Source organism: Trypanosoma brucei (assembly GCF_000002445.2).
Source record: "Trypanosoma brucei brucei TREU927 chromosome 11 chr11_scaffold01 genomic scaffold, whole genome shotgun sequence".
NCBI lineage: Eukaryota > Euglenozoa > Kinetoplastea > Trypanosomatida > Trypanosomatidae > Trypanosoma > Trypanosoma brucei.
The window spans coordinates 1,893,845-1,910,191 of record NT_165288.1 but is presented as its reverse complement, the minus strand read 5'-3'; the positions used below and the strand labels follow the sequence as shown (position 1 = coordinate 1,910,191).

At 50.0% G+C, this 16,347-nt stretch overlaps 7 protein-coding genes across 7 annotated transcripts, besides 8 other annotated features; all 7 read left to right on the top strand.

Annotated features, from left to right (window-relative positions):
- Positions 1–51: 51 nt before the first annotated feature.
- Positions 52–75: a microsatellite.
- A 476-nt stretch (positions 76–551) lies between these two features.
- Positions 552–580: a microsatellite.
- Positions 581–888: 308 nt separating this feature from the next.
- Tb11.02.4690 (hypothetical protein) lies at positions 889–1,437 on the top strand (the record flags this gene model as incomplete). Its single annotated transcript, XM_823666.1, has 1 exon — positions 889–1,437. One exon carries the CDS (start codon positions 889–891, stop codon positions 1,435–1,437), a length of 549 nt encoding a protein of 182 aa, XP_828759.1.
- Positions 982–1,012: a microsatellite.
- Positions 1,138–1,170: a sequence feature (A-rich).
- Positions 1,243–1,388: a sequence feature (A-rich).
- A 304-nt stretch (positions 1,438–1,741) lies between the features above and the next one.
- Tb11.02.4680 (hypothetical protein, conserved) lies at positions 1,742–2,464 on the top strand (the record flags this gene model as incomplete). Its single annotated transcript, XM_823665.1, has 1 exon — positions 1,742–2,464. One exon carries the CDS (start codon positions 1,742–1,744, stop codon positions 2,462–2,464), a length of 723 nt encoding a protein of 240 aa, XP_828758.1.
- A 310-nt stretch (positions 2,465–2,774) lies between these two features.
- Positions 2,775–2,799: a microsatellite.
- Positions 2,800–2,894: 95 nt separating this feature from the next.
- On the top strand, positions 2,895–4,529 carry Tb11.02.4670 (hypothetical protein, conserved; the record flags this gene model as incomplete). The annotated part of the gene is made up of 1 exon (XM_823664.1): positions 2,895–4,529. One exon carries the CDS (start codon positions 2,895–2,897, stop codon positions 4,527–4,529), a length of 1,635 nt encoding a protein of 544 aa, XP_828757.1.
- A 644-nt stretch (positions 4,530–5,173) lies between these two features.
- On the top strand, positions 5,174–8,077 carry Tb11.02.4660 (hypothetical protein, conserved; the record flags this gene model as incomplete). The annotated part of the gene is made up of 1 exon (XM_823663.1): positions 5,174–8,077. The coding sequence occupies one exon, from the start codon at positions 5,174–5,176 to the stop codon at positions 8,075–8,077; it is 2,904 nt and encodes a 967-aa protein (XP_828756.1).
- Positions 8,078–8,881: 804 nt separating this feature from the next.
- Tb11.02.4650 (hypothetical protein, conserved) lies at positions 8,882–10,303 on the top strand (the record flags this gene model as incomplete). Its single annotated transcript, XM_823662.1, has 1 exon — positions 8,882–10,303. One exon carries the CDS (start codon positions 8,882–8,884, stop codon positions 10,301–10,303), a length of 1,422 nt encoding a protein of 473 aa, XP_828755.1.
- Positions 10,304–10,619: 316 nt separating this feature from the next.
- Tb11.02.4640 (tubulin--tyrsoine ligase-like protein) lies at positions 10,620–13,562 on the top strand (the record flags this gene model as incomplete). Its single annotated transcript, XM_823661.1, has 1 exon — positions 10,620–13,562. The coding sequence occupies one exon, from the start codon at positions 10,620–10,622 to the stop codon at positions 13,560–13,562; it is 2,943 nt and encodes a 980-aa protein (XP_828754.1).
- Positions 13,563–13,664: 102 nt separating this feature from the next.
- Positions 13,665–13,687: a sequence feature (AT_rich).
- Positions 13,688–14,170: 483 nt separating this feature from the next.
- Positions 14,171–14,200: a microsatellite.
- Positions 14,201–14,972: 772 nt separating this feature from the next.
- On the top strand, positions 14,973–16,136 carry Tb11.02.4630 (hypothetical protein, conserved; the record flags this gene model as incomplete). Its single annotated transcript, XM_823660.1, has 1 exon — positions 14,973–16,136. One exon carries the CDS (start codon positions 14,973–14,975, stop codon positions 16,134–16,136), a length of 1,164 nt encoding a protein of 387 aa, XP_828753.1.
- Between the last annotated feature and the right edge of the window lie 211 nt (positions 16,137–16,347).

The window sequence follows — 16,347 nt, the reverse complement described above, 5'->3', positions numbered from 1 at the left end:
GGTTTGTCTGGGACGTGATGCGGAAGTAATGTGTAGGAGCGAATTAAAAATTATATATATATATATATATATATAAACTGAGAAAGGAGAATGAACGAGACATAGAGGGATTGATTGGGACGATCCAAAAGTGTTTCTGGGGGAAGGGGAAATAGAAGTGAAGTGTAATAAGAAGGTATATCAGGGTGGGATTACAGTCATATTTGCTTTCAAAAAAAAAAATGGGTCTCTGAAAGTCGGAGGAACAGCAAATATTTAGAAAAAAGAAAAGAAAGAAAAGGTAAAAGGGGAATACATACATTGCCAACGCGAACAAATGGAAGGGTATTTTGTGGATTAGGCGCGCGGTGCCGTTTCGTTGCTTTAATCCTGACTTTCCCTTTTTTTTTCTTTTTTCAATGCTGTTTCTTTCTTTTTTGTACTTGCGTACAGGTGAAAGTGTGCAGGTGTCGTGTCAGGAGATTATCTACTGTGAGGGTCCTTCTTTTGTTTGTTTGTTCGCTCTTGTTCATTGCGACACGTCTCTTTCTCAACGAATGTGTGTCTCTACGTGTTTGTTTGCTTGTTTGTTTGTTTGTTTTGCCTAATGATGTCTTCTACATCGGGGATTGAGGTACGCTTTTTCTGTTTCTGTTTCTTGTCCACACGTGCCTTTGCGAATTTTGGTTGGGCAGAATTTCGCAGTTCGTCACAACAACTGCAGCTCCCGCATACTTCTCCAATATCCCCACTGAGGAAAAGGGTAAATAAGTGCATGATGGGACTCACACCTTCCCTGTGCAAGTGGTTGAACGTGTGGCCTCTCTTCACGTACTCGCGCGCATTTCAATTCTTCTTTCTTTTCTCTTCTGGAGCTGTTGGTTATTATTACAAGACGGCGATGTAAGAATGTGGATTGGAATAGCCGATTTTTTTTTCTTTTACCACACCCTCCTTATGTTACTTCCGAACACAAAGGCACGCGCCCACACGCACACACACATATATATATATATATATAAATATATACATAAGCATATACAGGCACATGCACGCGTCATCGACCCATTGATCCAATGCAGTATCGCGGGTACCGTAATCCCACCCGTATGTTACATTTGCTCGCCCCTTTTTCGTGTCTCTCTCGTTTTTCTACAGTTTTTCCTTCTTTTCTTTTTTTTCTTTTTTTTTCCCCCTCTCCCTCTCAGACAAACGGACGTGCACGCATGCAAACCTGCACACCCACCAAATCTTTCCACGTGCTTTTTCTCGTTTCTTTTTTCATTTTTATTTACTGCGGTGGTTGTTTCTTTTTTTTTTTTTTTTTGGCTCTTTCGTTTCTTCCCCTTTTTTATTATTTTTGTTATTATTTACTCATGTCCCTCTGTTCTTTTTCCCTTTCGTTTCTTGCCCTCTCCATGCACGAGGAATTTGTTGTGCCCTCGCATTTGGTGGTAACAGCCGCGTCGGTCGCATCGGCCGCACCTTCATGTCGGTAAGTCATCATTTAATTCCTTCTATTATTTCTCCAACTGTCTTCAATCATCATATTTTTATTATACCCTGTACAAATTTACTCTTGCAGAGACACAGTGAGTGAGGCATACACTCAGTTATACGCACCCACATACTCTCGGTAGCGTGTTGCGATAACATAAAGAAGGTATCGGGAGTCAAGAAGAAGGAGAGAAGGTGCAAGTACATCTGAGGTTTATCTATCGTCCCATCATCTGGAGGCCGGCTTGCTTCAAAAAAAAAAAAAATGCCAGCACCAGTTTACCGCTTCGCCCTGCTGGCCATCAGGCAGATGTCTAAGCCGATGGTTAGTCGTACCGTGAAAAAAGCCCAACACGGGGCGAGTATCACACGAACAGTCTGCCTTCGACTTGGACACTTGTCTGCAGCCATTTCCTCTGTCATGGCGAGGTGGCATGTGGAGGAAAAACACAAACCAAGTCCAGTCAACTCGTCGAAGCAAGACAGTGCCACCGGAGAAGGCTCCACATCGACATTTGGAAAATCAAAAGAGGACCGAGCGGTCACGGTGGCGCCGCGAGTGCGGTCATTGCTTGGTTCCACACCTTCGAGCAGAGGTGGAAGGAGTCGTAGCGGTCGAATTTTCTTTTCATCGCGGCCCATGAGAACGGTGTGGCAAACTTTTAGGGAAGGTTACTCCGCTTCCTTGTCGGAGGAACACCTTGTAGCCGCAGGAGCTGAGCTCCTCATTGAGTTGCTGGTGTATTTCATTCTTGCGTTTGTGTTGTATGCTGAAATTACCTCGAGCGCAAAGGCCTCTGAGGCGAAGGAAAGACGCCTACTGCAGCGAATTGACGCCTTGGAACAAAAGGTGAATGAACTGGTTGAGGCCAACAAACACATGGATTTGGCAGCGCTTGAGGTTGCGGTGCATGTAGAGGAGCCCCGGGGTCTCCGTTGGGTTTGCCATAAGTTTAATGATGTTGCAAAAAAGGCACTTGGAACATAGTCGCTAGAAAAGGGGAGGATGTTCTGTTGTTTTTTTTTTCTTTTTCATTTCCCGTGTTTCTCACACATTATTCCCTTTTGTTTCTCGGATCACTACCGGGGAAGGGGCGAAACTTACCTGCTGGTGGAACTATTGGAAGTGTGCAAGTGAAAGCTGTGTATAACCTCATACATAGGGAGGCAAGGATGTACCTTGCTCTCCTTCCTGTCTCACTGACCCCTCATGAGATTTGTTGGATCAGCTAAAGCAGCCCTGCCGCATTATGAAGCGCCCTCGTGCTTTATCGATGTGTTCTTTGCACGCTGAGATCTATGCATATATATATATATATATATTAATTCTTCTCTATTATCTGATTTGAGTCCTCATCTGGTGTTAACCTTGTTTCCGTTTTCCGATCTTGCGTAACCTCCAGGGGCGAGACGGTGCAATGGACACATCTGAGGAGGCAACTGACAAAGCTAACGGCTCGCGTCGTCCCTCCGCCGAGGAACAGCTGCGAGACCTTCAGGAGAAAACAAATTTATGGAAGCAATCCGTTGCCCAGCAACTGAGTGAGGCGACAAAAAAGAACAAGCAGCTAAGAGACGAACTAAAGCAAGTTAATGCAAACCATGGCTCCGAAATGGGGGCCCTGCGGGTGCAGTTAGAGAAGGAGTTCCGCGAGCGAACCAGCCTGAAGGATGAAGAGCTGCAAAATGTGCAGACGCAACTAATGGAACTTCGAAAGGAGAAGCGCAGCATGGTTGAGCAACACGAGCGGGATCTTGAGCAGGCTATCGCCCGTGTGCGGGAGACGTGCGCGGTGGAGCACACCATGCGCACTGATGCGGAGACGCAACAACATGAGGCAGAGCTGCACAAACTCAGGGATGCTATGGAGCTCAAGGAAAAAGAATTAGCACTGTCCGAGCACGAAGTTTGTGTCATGAAGACCCGCCTTGAGCGCCTAGCTGAACAATATAGAGAGCTTTCGGCCCTTATGACTCAAAACACAACTCAGCTGGAGAGCGGTGGGGACGCAGCAAATAAGGAGAAGGTGCTTGAAAACGCGCTGAAAGCTAGTGACGCGGCTCACCAGCAGCAGTTGGAGACAGTGCGATCAGAAATGAGCAACTTGGAAGAAAGACATGCAGCCAAGTTACGTGAGATGCAGCGTGCGCATGAGTTGGAACAGCAACGATGCATGAATGAAGTGTATCAGCGGGAGGAACAGCTTGCCACTCTTCAGACCCTTCTTCATCAGGCACAACACGAGGCAGAAGCCGCACAGCGGAGAATTTCAAATGTGAGACTGGAGAGAGAGCAGATGGAACAACAGCTGACCGAGCGCGTAGCAGGACTTAGTAGGGAGCTTGCAAGTCGCATGGAATATGCACAGCAGCTTGCGGCTGAGGTAAACTCCCTGCAGCGCGAGTTGGGTAGACAGGAGGGACTTGTGAGGAGTTTGGAGGAGGAGGCTAACATGCGCGAGGAGGCTTTCCAAACCCTTCTTCTTTCTGAAGAAAATCGTGCTCTGGTCATGGGCTTGCAGGAGGCACTGCAAAAGAGCCGCGACGATGCAGAGGCGTGGGCTCGTAAATATGAAGAGGCTGTGCAACAAACCAAGTCGACGTGTGCTGTGCCAATAGGTTACCCTTGTGACGGAAACGACGGGGATGAACGCAAGTTTCGTGAGTTGGCGCAGCGTGAAAAGGCCCTTGAAGAGGAGAACTTGCGCTTGCAAACAAAAGCAAAGTTACTTCGAGCAATGGAGCTCAGGTTGGAAGAACTGAAGCGGTCGATGGCCTCGCAAGCGAGCACCATCCTCGAACACCACAACAGTGGTAACCGGGGTAGTAGGATGGGTGATTCTCGCTATGGAGAGGAAAGAAAGGGATCACGCTCAGCTTCCCCTCTGCGCCGGATGCAATTGATGTGGAATCAGCACTCAAGTGTTAGCGGCAGACTGTCAAGGTGTGCCTTTGAACTTTCCCGCTGCAGATTGCCCCAATGCATGCTGCTGTTTGCCTTTTGCGTTGCCTTATTGCTCATAATATTTGTCGTTAGGTCGTTTTCGTTGTGACACCGTGGGAAGGGAGGTCACTTTTTGCTAGCTTCTTTGCGGTGATGCTTCTGTTGATATTCGTTGGTTTCCCAACAGCCGGCGCGACTAGCAAGTGATCCAGCGGTGCCGCCGTTAAATGTTCGATCTGCAGTTCGCCAGTGCCTACCCGCATCACACTGGCAATACTAGCCTACGCACACGCGTAAAAGGTTCCCCGTAGCAGAATCTTTCGGAGCTTCATTTCTCTTCTCCCCACCCCACCCCCAGTGCTTGCCCGTGTATTCTGTGCATCTGGCGGGGACTACGCAAGTGGGCGTTGGTTGAACTGTATCTGTTAGTGGCGTCGAGCCCTCGATGTCTCCCTCCTAGCTGCTTTTGCCCAGCGTCATCTTCACATTGGCAACAGTGGTGATGTAGCAGCTGGTACACCACTGTTACTGTTGTCGCAGTTTGGTCTTCCGGTGTAATATATTTCCCCCTCCCCCGAATCCTTATGAAGCATTTCCTTAACGGTATTTCTATTTGGTGTCGTTTTTCTTTGTTCGTGTTCAAACGCCTTGTTCGTACACTTGCTCTTCCCTTTCTTCTCTGGACACAATAATTCTCATACGTGTGTATTCACACGCAAATATAACTCAAGTACAACCTTGCGTGTGTGGGTTATGTTCCGTAAGAAGGCCCACTCGACGCTCGTTTCATCCGTGGTGGATGCCGTGAAGAAGGTGAACGACGCGGATGAACCCCTCCGGCACGTGTTGCGTAGTTACAGGGAAGCATCAGAGCCGATGTCAGACTTGGACGAATGCCTGGAGGGGCGGGATGGAAGCGACAATAAAGAGAAATCATCCGAAGGGACGACACAGCGGGCCACATCGTCGGCGGCGAGGTCACCGGCTATTCTCACGTACAAGGGCTTTGCCGCTTCCCTTACATGTCCAAAGAAATTTCACCTGCTGCAAAACCATACAGACCTAACTAGTGATATCTCTATAGCGGATGCGGTACACCTCGACGACGGCGCAGCATTCAACGAGCTTGCGCGGCGGTGGGATCGGCTGCAGTTTGGGAGTCGTGCTGTTGTAGTGCAGGAGCAGAACTTTGAAGATGCAGTTCGCCGCTCGGAGGAAATTCTGTTGAAATACTTCCAGACTGTATACGCCCAACTGGGTGACCAAGCTCCCGCTTTAACAATCCATCGGCCCGCGTTCGCGACGCCATTTGGGGGTCAGAGTAGGGGCTCACAGGAGCAACAAAAGGTTCAGCAAGGAGGAAAGAAGGGAGCGGCTGACATTATACTGCGGGCGAGACCAGCGGTGCTGCGGTTCCGACCCAAAGACAACCAGTGGGTTATCTTGGAAACCGCCTCCGCACTTGACCCAGCAGGCAACCCGGTACGACTTGCACAGTACCTGCAAAGGTTGCACTTCACGACAGTTGCCTTTCGCTACTGGATAACGCAACCACACATCCCAATAGGTATACGAAAGAGATTCCTGGATATTGACCTTGACACCGTCACTGAAAAGAATCTCAAGGGTCATCGACTGGAAACTGCTGCAGAGGTCGCGGTGCCTTTGGACTTAAAACGCAGTGGGTTACTGCACATTCGGCAATTCTTTCCCGGACCCGTTACGTTGATGGACTGCGATCCGACTCGGCTTGTGAAATATGTACAACGGCTGTCCCTCGAGGATATGATTGACGCGGACATAAATAACAGCCAGCGATCGGGCAGCGCATTCGGCACGGGTGAGTTTCCATCCAGTGATGAGCAGGACATAACTAAATTACAGGCCGAGGTGGAAGCCATGCAGGAACGTGGTCACGGTCGCCAGCAATGGGCTGGCAGCACCTCCAACCGAACCGCGAAGAAGAGGGAGGTGGAGCTGCGGAAATTATTCGCAAAGCAACAGAAACTGGTGGAAGCACTGATTAGTACTCGCACTTTGCGGCTTGTCGAAATGGGACGAGAGCCTGCGAATGCGCAGAAGTGGCGTGCTTTTGCCAGTGATACCGACGCTGTATTGAAGGCAACATTTGTTGATGAGGGCGAGAGTGGGATGTTAGTGGACGACCAGGAGGACAAAGGCAAGAAAGGCAAAGCTGCCAAGGCAAAGCAGGGGCCGACGGCAACAGGTAAAGGTGGAGGTAGACACTGTGCTACTCAGATACCATGCGTTCCGACTTACTCGGAGTTTATTGGTGCCCACTGCTCGCGGGGAGATGTATGTCCCTTTTTTGCTGAGGGTCTTTGCTTACCTAACAAGTTTGATGAACCGATTCGACAGCGTGATAATCACCTTTTTACCGTTCCGTCTACCGCTGTTTCGAGAAAGACTACATGGTGGTTACAGGGCCTCCGTACGGTCCAGGACGTTTTGTACCAATACAAAAAGGGTGCTGTTAACCTTACTGCACCACAGTTACGATACGTGAAGGCTATAACAGCGGGTAAAGTATTTGTCAACCCCAAGGAAATTGAAGATTTCTTCTCGCGCATCCGCTATCCGGCTTTTTTAATCGACTTTGAGGCAACGCAATTCGCGTTACCCCCGTTTGAAAAAGTCGTTGCATTTCAGCCTTTACCATTCCAGTTTTCTCTTGATGTGTTTCAGGAGGATGTTCTCAACGAAACGCCAACGCACTATGACTTCTTGCACTTCGGTAAGGGCTACTCTCCGAATGAAGACCCGCGGCGTGCATGCATTGCGGAACTAATGCACATCGTGCGGAAGGAGCGGGCGAAAAAACGGGATGCGATGACGGCGTCTGGAGAACTAGCGAGGTTAGAGAGGCTAAAAAAGCAGCTGGAAGAAGAGGAGTTTGCAGCAGTCACCAACGCGCGGCGAGGTCGTCGCGCAACCAAGGCTCGGGGACCCAATATTACTAAAAATAATCCACTACACGAACCCGTCAACTTCTACGATGGGTGCTTCATTGCCCACTTTGCCAGCTTTGAAAAATCTTGCTTGGAGAAATTGGGGCAGTTGGTGGATGAGTACAAGGAGGAAATCAAACAGTTCTATTTCCTTGATACACTTGACTTGTTTAAACGAGGGTTTGTTCACCCCAACGCGCATGGCTCTAATTCACTGAAAAAGGTTCTTCCGGGCTTGTGTCCTGATTTCAAGTATGGTGTTTTTGGTGGGGATGCGGCTGGTGACGTGGTTGATGCAGGTGAGGGAGAAGGTAGTGGTGGTGGTGGGCGGCAGGACGAGCAGAAGGGCGAAAATGCCATGGGTGTGTACCGCTTGTGGTATCACCACGAAGGTGGAGGCTCATTAAGAGACCTCCAGCAGACAGTCATGCAAGACGAGCGGCGCCGCGGTATTTACGAGGGCAAGAACAAATTGGACACGATGGTGCAAGCCGCCCGTCCTGATGTCCGGGACAAGGCGTGGGCCATGCTTCGGATCCAGTTACTTGAGTACTGCTCTCTGGACACGAAGGCGTTGTACGAGATTATGCGTCAAGTGTGGCTAGAGAAGGAATCTGCGAAGGGACTGAAGCCCGACAAGGGTGGTTGGGTAATGACAGACCCGCTCCCGCGCGAATACCGGCTATGATCGATCCGATGTGAAGCCGCGAGCAACTCTGGACGACAGCGTCGCTTCCGTGTGGGGAGGGGAAAGTAACTCAAACTACTAACGTCCTCAAAAGCGGTGACGGTGCAGGAGATATTCATTAAAAAAAAAAAAGAGAGGCAGATGTGCGAAAAAGGGGAAGGGCTCGCGAGTGCATATAGGGTACAGGGACGGAAGTAATGGAGGTAAGGAGGAAAGTGCTCACCATCCCTTTCTTCTTTTCCCCGTGTATGTTTTTCTTTGCCTTGTGTTGCAACCAACACTAAAGCATCCCAGAAGCGGCGTCTCGCAACAGGTCTTGTAGGAGTGGCGGAAGAAGGTGTTGGTCGGTCATCACTGCCTTCAACGTGGAGGGGCATATGCAAACTGTGCATCTTGTTTTATTTTCTCCGTACCACGTGCCTCTGCATCGCTTTGTGTGCACATTTCTCTCTCCCTCTTCCATCTCTCTGTTACCTGAGGGTCTATTTACGCTTCGAGATTCGTCATTTGTCTAACTGCTGGTTCGTGTTGCCATTTCATTTCCTTCACCCCCTCGGGCACTCTAGCGCACAATATCGCAGGCACGGTACGCACTGCCTCCACCCTGTATGTTAAGTTTTGAATTAAAAGGAGAGGAGAGGACAAATCAGTCGAGAAATATATTTGTACTCATATACGAGAAGAGAAATAACGAAACAAGCGCTGTTGCAACGTGGCAAAAAAAAAAAATAGAGGGACATCGCGAGGGATAAGTAGAAGGGTACTAGAGCATTCTGCGGGAGGAGGTTTACGCATACGTACGAGATGACTTTTGTTGTTATGTGTGACGGCGGCCCGGCGTCCCTCAAGGCAGTGAGCTGGGCTTCTGTTCCTGGTTACATGATGCGGCAACACGAAGGAGAGCAGCTCATTTTGCTGCACATATGGGAAAGATGTGGCTTGCCATCACCGCTTCAGTTTGATAGCCCTGAGAGTGTACCACAACCCCCAGAAGAGGCAGGAACTGCGAAGAGACTTCCGCCTTCTATAGCAATTCACAAGACATTGGAAACCATCATGGGAAGCAAGGCCACACGCGATACTCTCAACTATAAACTAGAGACCATGGCACTCCAAGAAACACCACTTAACACACCGAGGTCGATAAGGGCATCAATGGAAATATCCCACGGGGCGGATCCACCTCGCCCTGGTTCGCGGCAACGACTCTCCACAAGGGGGGGAATGTCAGGGAAAAGAGATGCAGAACATCACCAACAGGCTGCACCGGAACAGACAACGGAAGAATTAGAAGCGGCCGCACGCGAGTTGGCGGAGGAGGTGGAAAGGAGACGTGCTGGCATTATTGCACAGTACGCAGAAGACCGCCTGAAGCATCACAATGCCGGTGCACTTCTTCTCGGGGCTGGTAACACCACGGAAAACAAATATATTAGTGTTGGACATGTGAGTAGGGCAGTTCTCAGCAAAATACGTCAAACGTACCCGTTGTGGTTCATTAAGGGTAACGGCACCACGTTGAGGCTCAATACTACGGCGTTACGTCATGTTGTTGTGCTGCTACCACGCCCAGGTGAGGAGGGCGCGCTCATACGGGATTGTAGCGTTGTCCAGTATGCATTGGGGCGTTGTCGTGAGGGTAGCGGTGATGTGGTTTGTGCTGTGGTAATAGCCGAGGGATGTACACCACCTGAAGAAATAGAACTTTACACTCAGACCCTTGAGCGCCTGCTTCAGGGCCAAGAAGGCAGTATTAACGCGGAGTCTCTCATCTCTCCAAAACAGGAGCAGCAAGCACCGAAGGGAAATGAAGAGCAGCCGCAAAATCAAGAGGCACAGCCCATGGCAGAGAGCATGGTTCCGAGCACAACGGAGGGTGCTGCCGATGCCAACCCCACCACCGCGACGGAGGGCCCTGCTGTCACCCAAGAGCAAGACGCTCATCAGGAGGATGAATGGCCAAAGGTTTCGGTATGCCAACTCCACGCAACCAAACAGGTAACTGAACCCACAGCAACGCGTGTCCCGATTCAAGTTGTGAAGTTCTTACAGCAGCGCAAGACAGATGTGATTGTGATAGCCTCCACCGTAGTTGAGGAATTGCAGCTTGCCCTTCTCGGGATGACAAAGCAACATGTTTTGGTCGTCCCAACACCCGAGCCGGCGACTCTCGTGAGTCGGACAGAGCCCACACCCGATCCGAGTAAGGAGACGTCAATTCTATGAGAAACCAATGTACAGAGCACATTCAACGGGTGTGCGTGGGGCAGTGGTTAATCAAACTAGCCTCACACAAATGCAGCTACATGTTGAATCGTCTACAACTTTCCTATGTGGCTGGGTGTACCTTTCACCTTGGGTCTTTTGTGTCTTTGACTACCTTATGGCGCATGTGTTCTGCTGCCTAAACTTGTTCCGCTAGAGGGTTTGTCTCGTTACAAATTAAGAGCTTTTCTTTAGTGCTTCATTCGGTGTTTCCCTTGTGTTATTCTCCCCTTGCATATCCTCTGCTTGTGTTCCACAAACAAGCCAAAAGAAAAGGATGAGGAACATGATGGAGCCAGTAATAGCTAGACCGCGAAAGCAGGTTGCCACCGCAGTCCTAATATCGGAGACGCTGTCGTCAACCTTGCATGTCCGAGAGGAATCAATGGGGGGCGCGGCCGGCACCGGGCACATCTCCGAAGATGGGGGGTCGAAAGTTGGTGTACTGCGTGCGGACGCTCCCCTCTCAGTAAATCCTTCGCGAAGGCGTTGTAGCGGAAGCATGGCGAGGCCGCGGCTAGATGCTGGTACACTCGGCTCCCCGTTCGCTAAATCAACCAAAAAAACCATACGGGAGCTGATTGATATGAGTGGAACGAGTGTCAAAGAGGAAGTTGTAGAGAAACAAGACAAAACGGTCATCATTCAGCATAGCACCATTCGGAAGCCGGTGGGCATTGACATGCGAGGCGGGTCGATATCGACACCCAAGAAGATTAATGTTTCGCCGAAACCCATCTCACCCATTAGACGTGGATGGCATTCCGCAGGTTCTGCAGGTAAAGTTGGTGAAAGAACGCCATGTGAGACAACGAGAGAACGGGACTCGAGTGCGTCGAGAAGTCCCGTTCATCGGAGGAGTGCAGGTTCCGCCATGAGCAGGTTGGAGTCAAATGTTTCCACTCCTAACAGTAGTAAAAACTCTACGGTATCACGAGGTGCGATCGGCGCCTTTGGGCCATTTTCGCCCCTTTCTTCGCTCCGACTCACTGACCTCGAGCGCCCCGGTACGAGAAGTACACCATTGAATAGCCTCACCAAAACGCCGGGTTCCAGGCGGGCGCGACCACAGTACAAAATAGTGAACCTTGCCCTCTGCAAGTATCCCCTTCTCCGTATCATTGCGCAGGAAAACGGATTTAAGATTCAGGAGTTGGAGGACGATCTAGAGAGGAACAATTTCAATATTGTGTGGTCAGACACAGTGCTACCGCTGACGCGGCTTGTCCGGCTGGCCAACTGGCAGCGGACAAATCACTTCCCCTCAATGTATTTGTTGTGTCGGAAAGGGCACTTAGGCATCACACTTGGTCGCATGAGGAAAGTAATGCCATCACATTACATTTTTTATCCACGCACGTGGTCGCTTAGGAGCGAGAGGCACCAGTTTGCTCGTTTTCTGATGGCCCTACGCAGCAAGAAATTGTCGAAGTTTTTCATTATGAAACCGAATTCTGGCTGCCAGGGCCGAGGAATTATGATAACGCGTGATCCTCTCAACGCCGTAGAAGATCTTGATAATTACATTGTGCAGGAGTACATTACCCGTCCACTGCTTCTTGAAGGACGGAAGTTTGATCTGCGCGTTTACGTGCTGCTAACGTCCATCAGAGCGCCCTCGATATTTCTTTTCAATGATGGGCTTGTCCGGCAGTGCGCAGAACTTTATGAACGGCCCACAGATGCGAATGTAAAGAACACGTGTAAGCATCTGACAAACTACGCCGTCAACAAACATAATCCCGAGTATGTATTCAACGATGATCCGGCTAATTGCAATGTGGGCAACAAGCGTAACTTCAAGTTTTTCAACGAATGGCTGGAAAGCTGTGGCAAGTCCGTAGAACAGTTTTGGGCTCGCGTGGCGCACGTCATCTGCAAAACTATCCTGGTTGCGCAGCCACAGATTGCAAATGTGTACAACTCTTGCTTCCCAAGACACAATAGTGGGTATAGCTGTTTTGAGGTGCTTGGTTTTGATATTTTGGTGGATAACAAAATGAAGCCATGGCTAATGGAGGTAAACCACACACCGTCGCTCGTTACCGATACACCTCTGGACTACGAGGTGAAACATGCACTTATTAGTGAGGTATGGGATATTCTCGACGTGAAGGTGACGGACAGGAAGCGCGACGAGCGGAAAGAGCGTGATGAGTTTATCCAGCGAATGATGCGACCACCGGTGAACACCGCCAATACACACACAACGACGGCGCAGAAGCGACAGAATTCCGGTGATACAGCAAATGGTGTCGCCACAAATGGCTCCTCCTCGAATGCAAATCAAGCAAGCAACGCAACGGGAGCAGGGAGTTCCAGCACTCAGGATGGGATGACTGAGTGGGAGAAAACAGTTGAGGGCCGCCGCGCTGCTGAAGACTCTCGGTTGCGCAACTTCCGCCGCATTTATCCTTCAGACAATAGCGACTGGCAGGCACTCTATGACATGATTCTGGCGCAGGCACGTGCTCTCTGCTCGGGTCCCCTCGTCCCAGGGGCCGACGACCGATTGCGGCGGGTGGACACCACATCAGTGGCCGGCAGCTTGCAGCCTTCCCAGTCAGGAGGATCCACAGCGGAACGTAGCGGTCGAGGTGGGGCACCTGAGGCCATTGGAGAAGGGTCCGTACAAAGCGCTGCTGGTGTTTTGCGTCTAGGGCAAAGGCAGAGGCCTCAGGAGGCTTCCCCAAGCTACAGGAAGACTCGTCGTGTGACAGGCACAACAACACCCACACCGACACCCGGCGCCCAAGTACAAAAAACGCCACTCGAACTAAACCAGGGGACTACGGTGCCACAGGCACCACTGCTGCGACCACCTCAACTGCCTCCATCAATGGAGCTTGCAAACGTTGTGGTGCATCAGAAGGAGCGTCGGCCAACTCTCATGAATCGTGTTTGCTTGCCTGACAGCACACTTGCCGAGAAGGTGGTGACAGTGACAACAGGAAGGGAATCCGATGGACACGGTAGGGGTGCTACCGCGGATCTGGGAGTTGGACTGCGGAAAACACACGTCGTGTCTGCAAGGATTCTCTCGCCTGTAGGAAAGGCGTCACCAGGACTAATAACCACTTCCCCGCCTGAGTCGCCGACAGCGGATCGTATAGAGGCCCTACGAAGCTTACAGAAACGCCTCGATCAGGAGGCGGAATGCGAGATATCGACCACACAAGAGAATGCGGAAAGAGAAGATTCATTCCATTTGGATGAGTAGGAGCCATAGTGCTTTTGTTGCTCTTCTACACGTGTATCTGTGCGTTTACACAGTGCCACTTCTGCTACATTTCGTCTCGTGGAGCTTAACCGCTCGTTTCCCAATTATTATTATTATTTTTTTTTGTTTATACGCACACCACACTTTGACTTTGGTTTTTTTTGTCTTACCTGTAAGCGTCCGTAGTCAGGGGAAAGTGCCTTACCTATGTGAATAGGGAAATAGCGGAGATGGTAATAACTATGGGTGAGGAAGTAAGGATGGCGAATTGGGCGAGGGACACCGACTACGAAAGGGGAAATTCTCCCAGCCATGCAAAAGTATGCACGGGCCAGGGGATGAGAAGAGAGGGATATATATATAGAGAGAGAGAGAGCAGGAGTTAAGGGGAAACGATGAAAAAGGAGAAGGAAGGTGAATACAGAGAAAGATGTGTAATATATGTAATGTAACCGTCATGGGAAGGGGGGAGGGGGGAAGGGAATACAAATCGACAAACTGAAACAAATAAGGAAAAGAAAGTAGGTTTTTCTTCCTTTTAAAAAGGAGGATGGCTGGGCAGCGCTCCTTGTGGGAACCAAGAAAGCTTTCCCGCAGTCGAAGGTGAGGTTGCTGTTTTTGTTTTTGTTGTTGTTGTTTCTTCACTAAGAAGCACACATTTATTTGCGTGTTTGCCCTCCACACACGTGAGTAGTTGTATCTGTATACTCTTATACTTAAATAACCGACACGATGAAGTGTAAAGAACACCTGTCTGAAATATGCTTACTATAGCATTAGCAGTAAGCGCAGCAGTGGGGAAGGAAGTGGGTCGTTGATAGATGTTTTTTTTTGTTTGGCCGTTGTGTACCCTGTAATTACTGGACAGTTATGATAGTTTGTTGTTTCTCATCCCCCACAAACACACACACACACAGGGAGAGGAGGAGGGGGCTGCTGACTAAGGGGGAGTTTTAACTACCCAAAGAGGGTTCTTTCTTATTCCAGCTCACCCAAACGATAAGTAATACACCAAGGGGAAGGAGTCACATTTGGTTTTGTAAGTGCTGCTGGTTCTACTGAATCATTTCTCCAGTGCTTTGTACCCCATTTCCCTCACTGCCTACGCCTTTCCTCCGTTTTACTTTGCGTCCTCGGTCTTTTCTCTCTGCCGATAACGGTGCTGCCGCTGTCGCCTTGTCACGCGGCCTGATGATAAAAAAGAGTTTTGACACCTGTGACTTGCTCTGTTTAATTACCAATACCGCCTTGCGGAGTCACTGTCTGCTTGGCATGGAACGTCCATCTACATACTCGCTCTCACATACGTCCATTCACTCTCTTGCATACACGTATATGTATTTTTTGTTCACATTGAAGTTCTTAGTTACTTTTCTTGCCTTTTCGCGCCTACGCGTTTAGGCATTAGTGATGGCCGTTGCCACTTCGCCTAACGGCGCTGCAATGAACCGTCAACTCCCGGAAGACCCCTCCGTTTCAACACTGCTCGCCTCTTCCCTCTCCACTACGGGGTCACGACCATGCAGCGGGCAAAGGCAGCAGTCGTATCGAACTGTGAAACCACAGAAATTAGACACCACTTCGCCGCCGGTAAGGGAAAAGACACGCACACCAACAAGTGGAGAGAGTCGCCTGCATAACGCGCACGTACTTCACGTTCTGGGTTCGAGCTCAACTTCACCCCCAGAGGGTGTCGATTTTTGGCATGGATCGTCATCGCCCGACGCAAGGGAAAATCCGGGTGCGGGAGCAACTCCCTCGCGATCCACATCCGTTGATGCAATTAGGTTTACACCGAAGGAGAACCGTAACGGCAAGCGGTTGACGGTTAGCGCATTTAGCAATGGAAGTGGCATCACCAGTAGTGAGTCGACCGCTAAACGTGATTGGGCTCGAAGGCTACAACGCTGCCTTTTGGATAGAGAAAAGGAAGTGCGAGAATTTCGGTGTCGGGCTGAGATGCGTGAAAGGGAGGTAGCTATTGCTGAAGAGGAGATAAAACGACTCCACGGGGTAATCTCGTTGCAGAAGCACCGTATTGATGAACTGACACACAGCCTCGTGCAAGCAGAGATGACCTCAAGCGTTGCTGGCGTTATTACGGCTTCTTCACACTCGAAACGTAGTGGTGGTCAACGGTGGTTGGTTTCTAACGGACGGTCTGAGGCAGTTGGTGAGGTTTTAGAGAGGGCGTCCGGGAGGGGCGTAGCGGAAGCACTGGATGGGCTTTCAGTTTCGGAGGTAAAAAGTGCCGTGAGAAGTGCCGTGTCCGGACTCGCGAGAATGGAAGAGCAACTGAGAACTCAAAAGGCCCTCAATCGCTCTCTCAGAGAAGAGAATGATGCGCTTCGTCGGCAACTTGCCCTGTCGAGCAAAGGGGGGCACGATAGTAACGGAAGGTGTGAAACCAGGTCTTGTACAGAAGAAGTGCACGAAATGGCAATGGCGTTCCTTCGTGGGCCCTTTCGACGATTCCTTTCCGAGTCCGAGCAACTCAAGATTAGGATGCAGGAGTGCCCCCAGGAGGGCATGCGAACCCGTGGACAATCGAGTTCAACTTCACGCGGATCATGAAAGTACGTTTCTTAGACTACCCTTTCTTTTTCCCCACTTGTGCGATGGAAGCAGGTGTACAACTTATTATAGAAAACTGGATCTGCGTAAATGTCTGATTGCTTTAAACAACGTCTATGTGTGTGCATTAGTATGCGCCTTTTTATATTGGAAGATAGAAGAAGTCTTGAAATTAAAGCCGCTTATTAACTGTTTGCTTGCGAATGACATG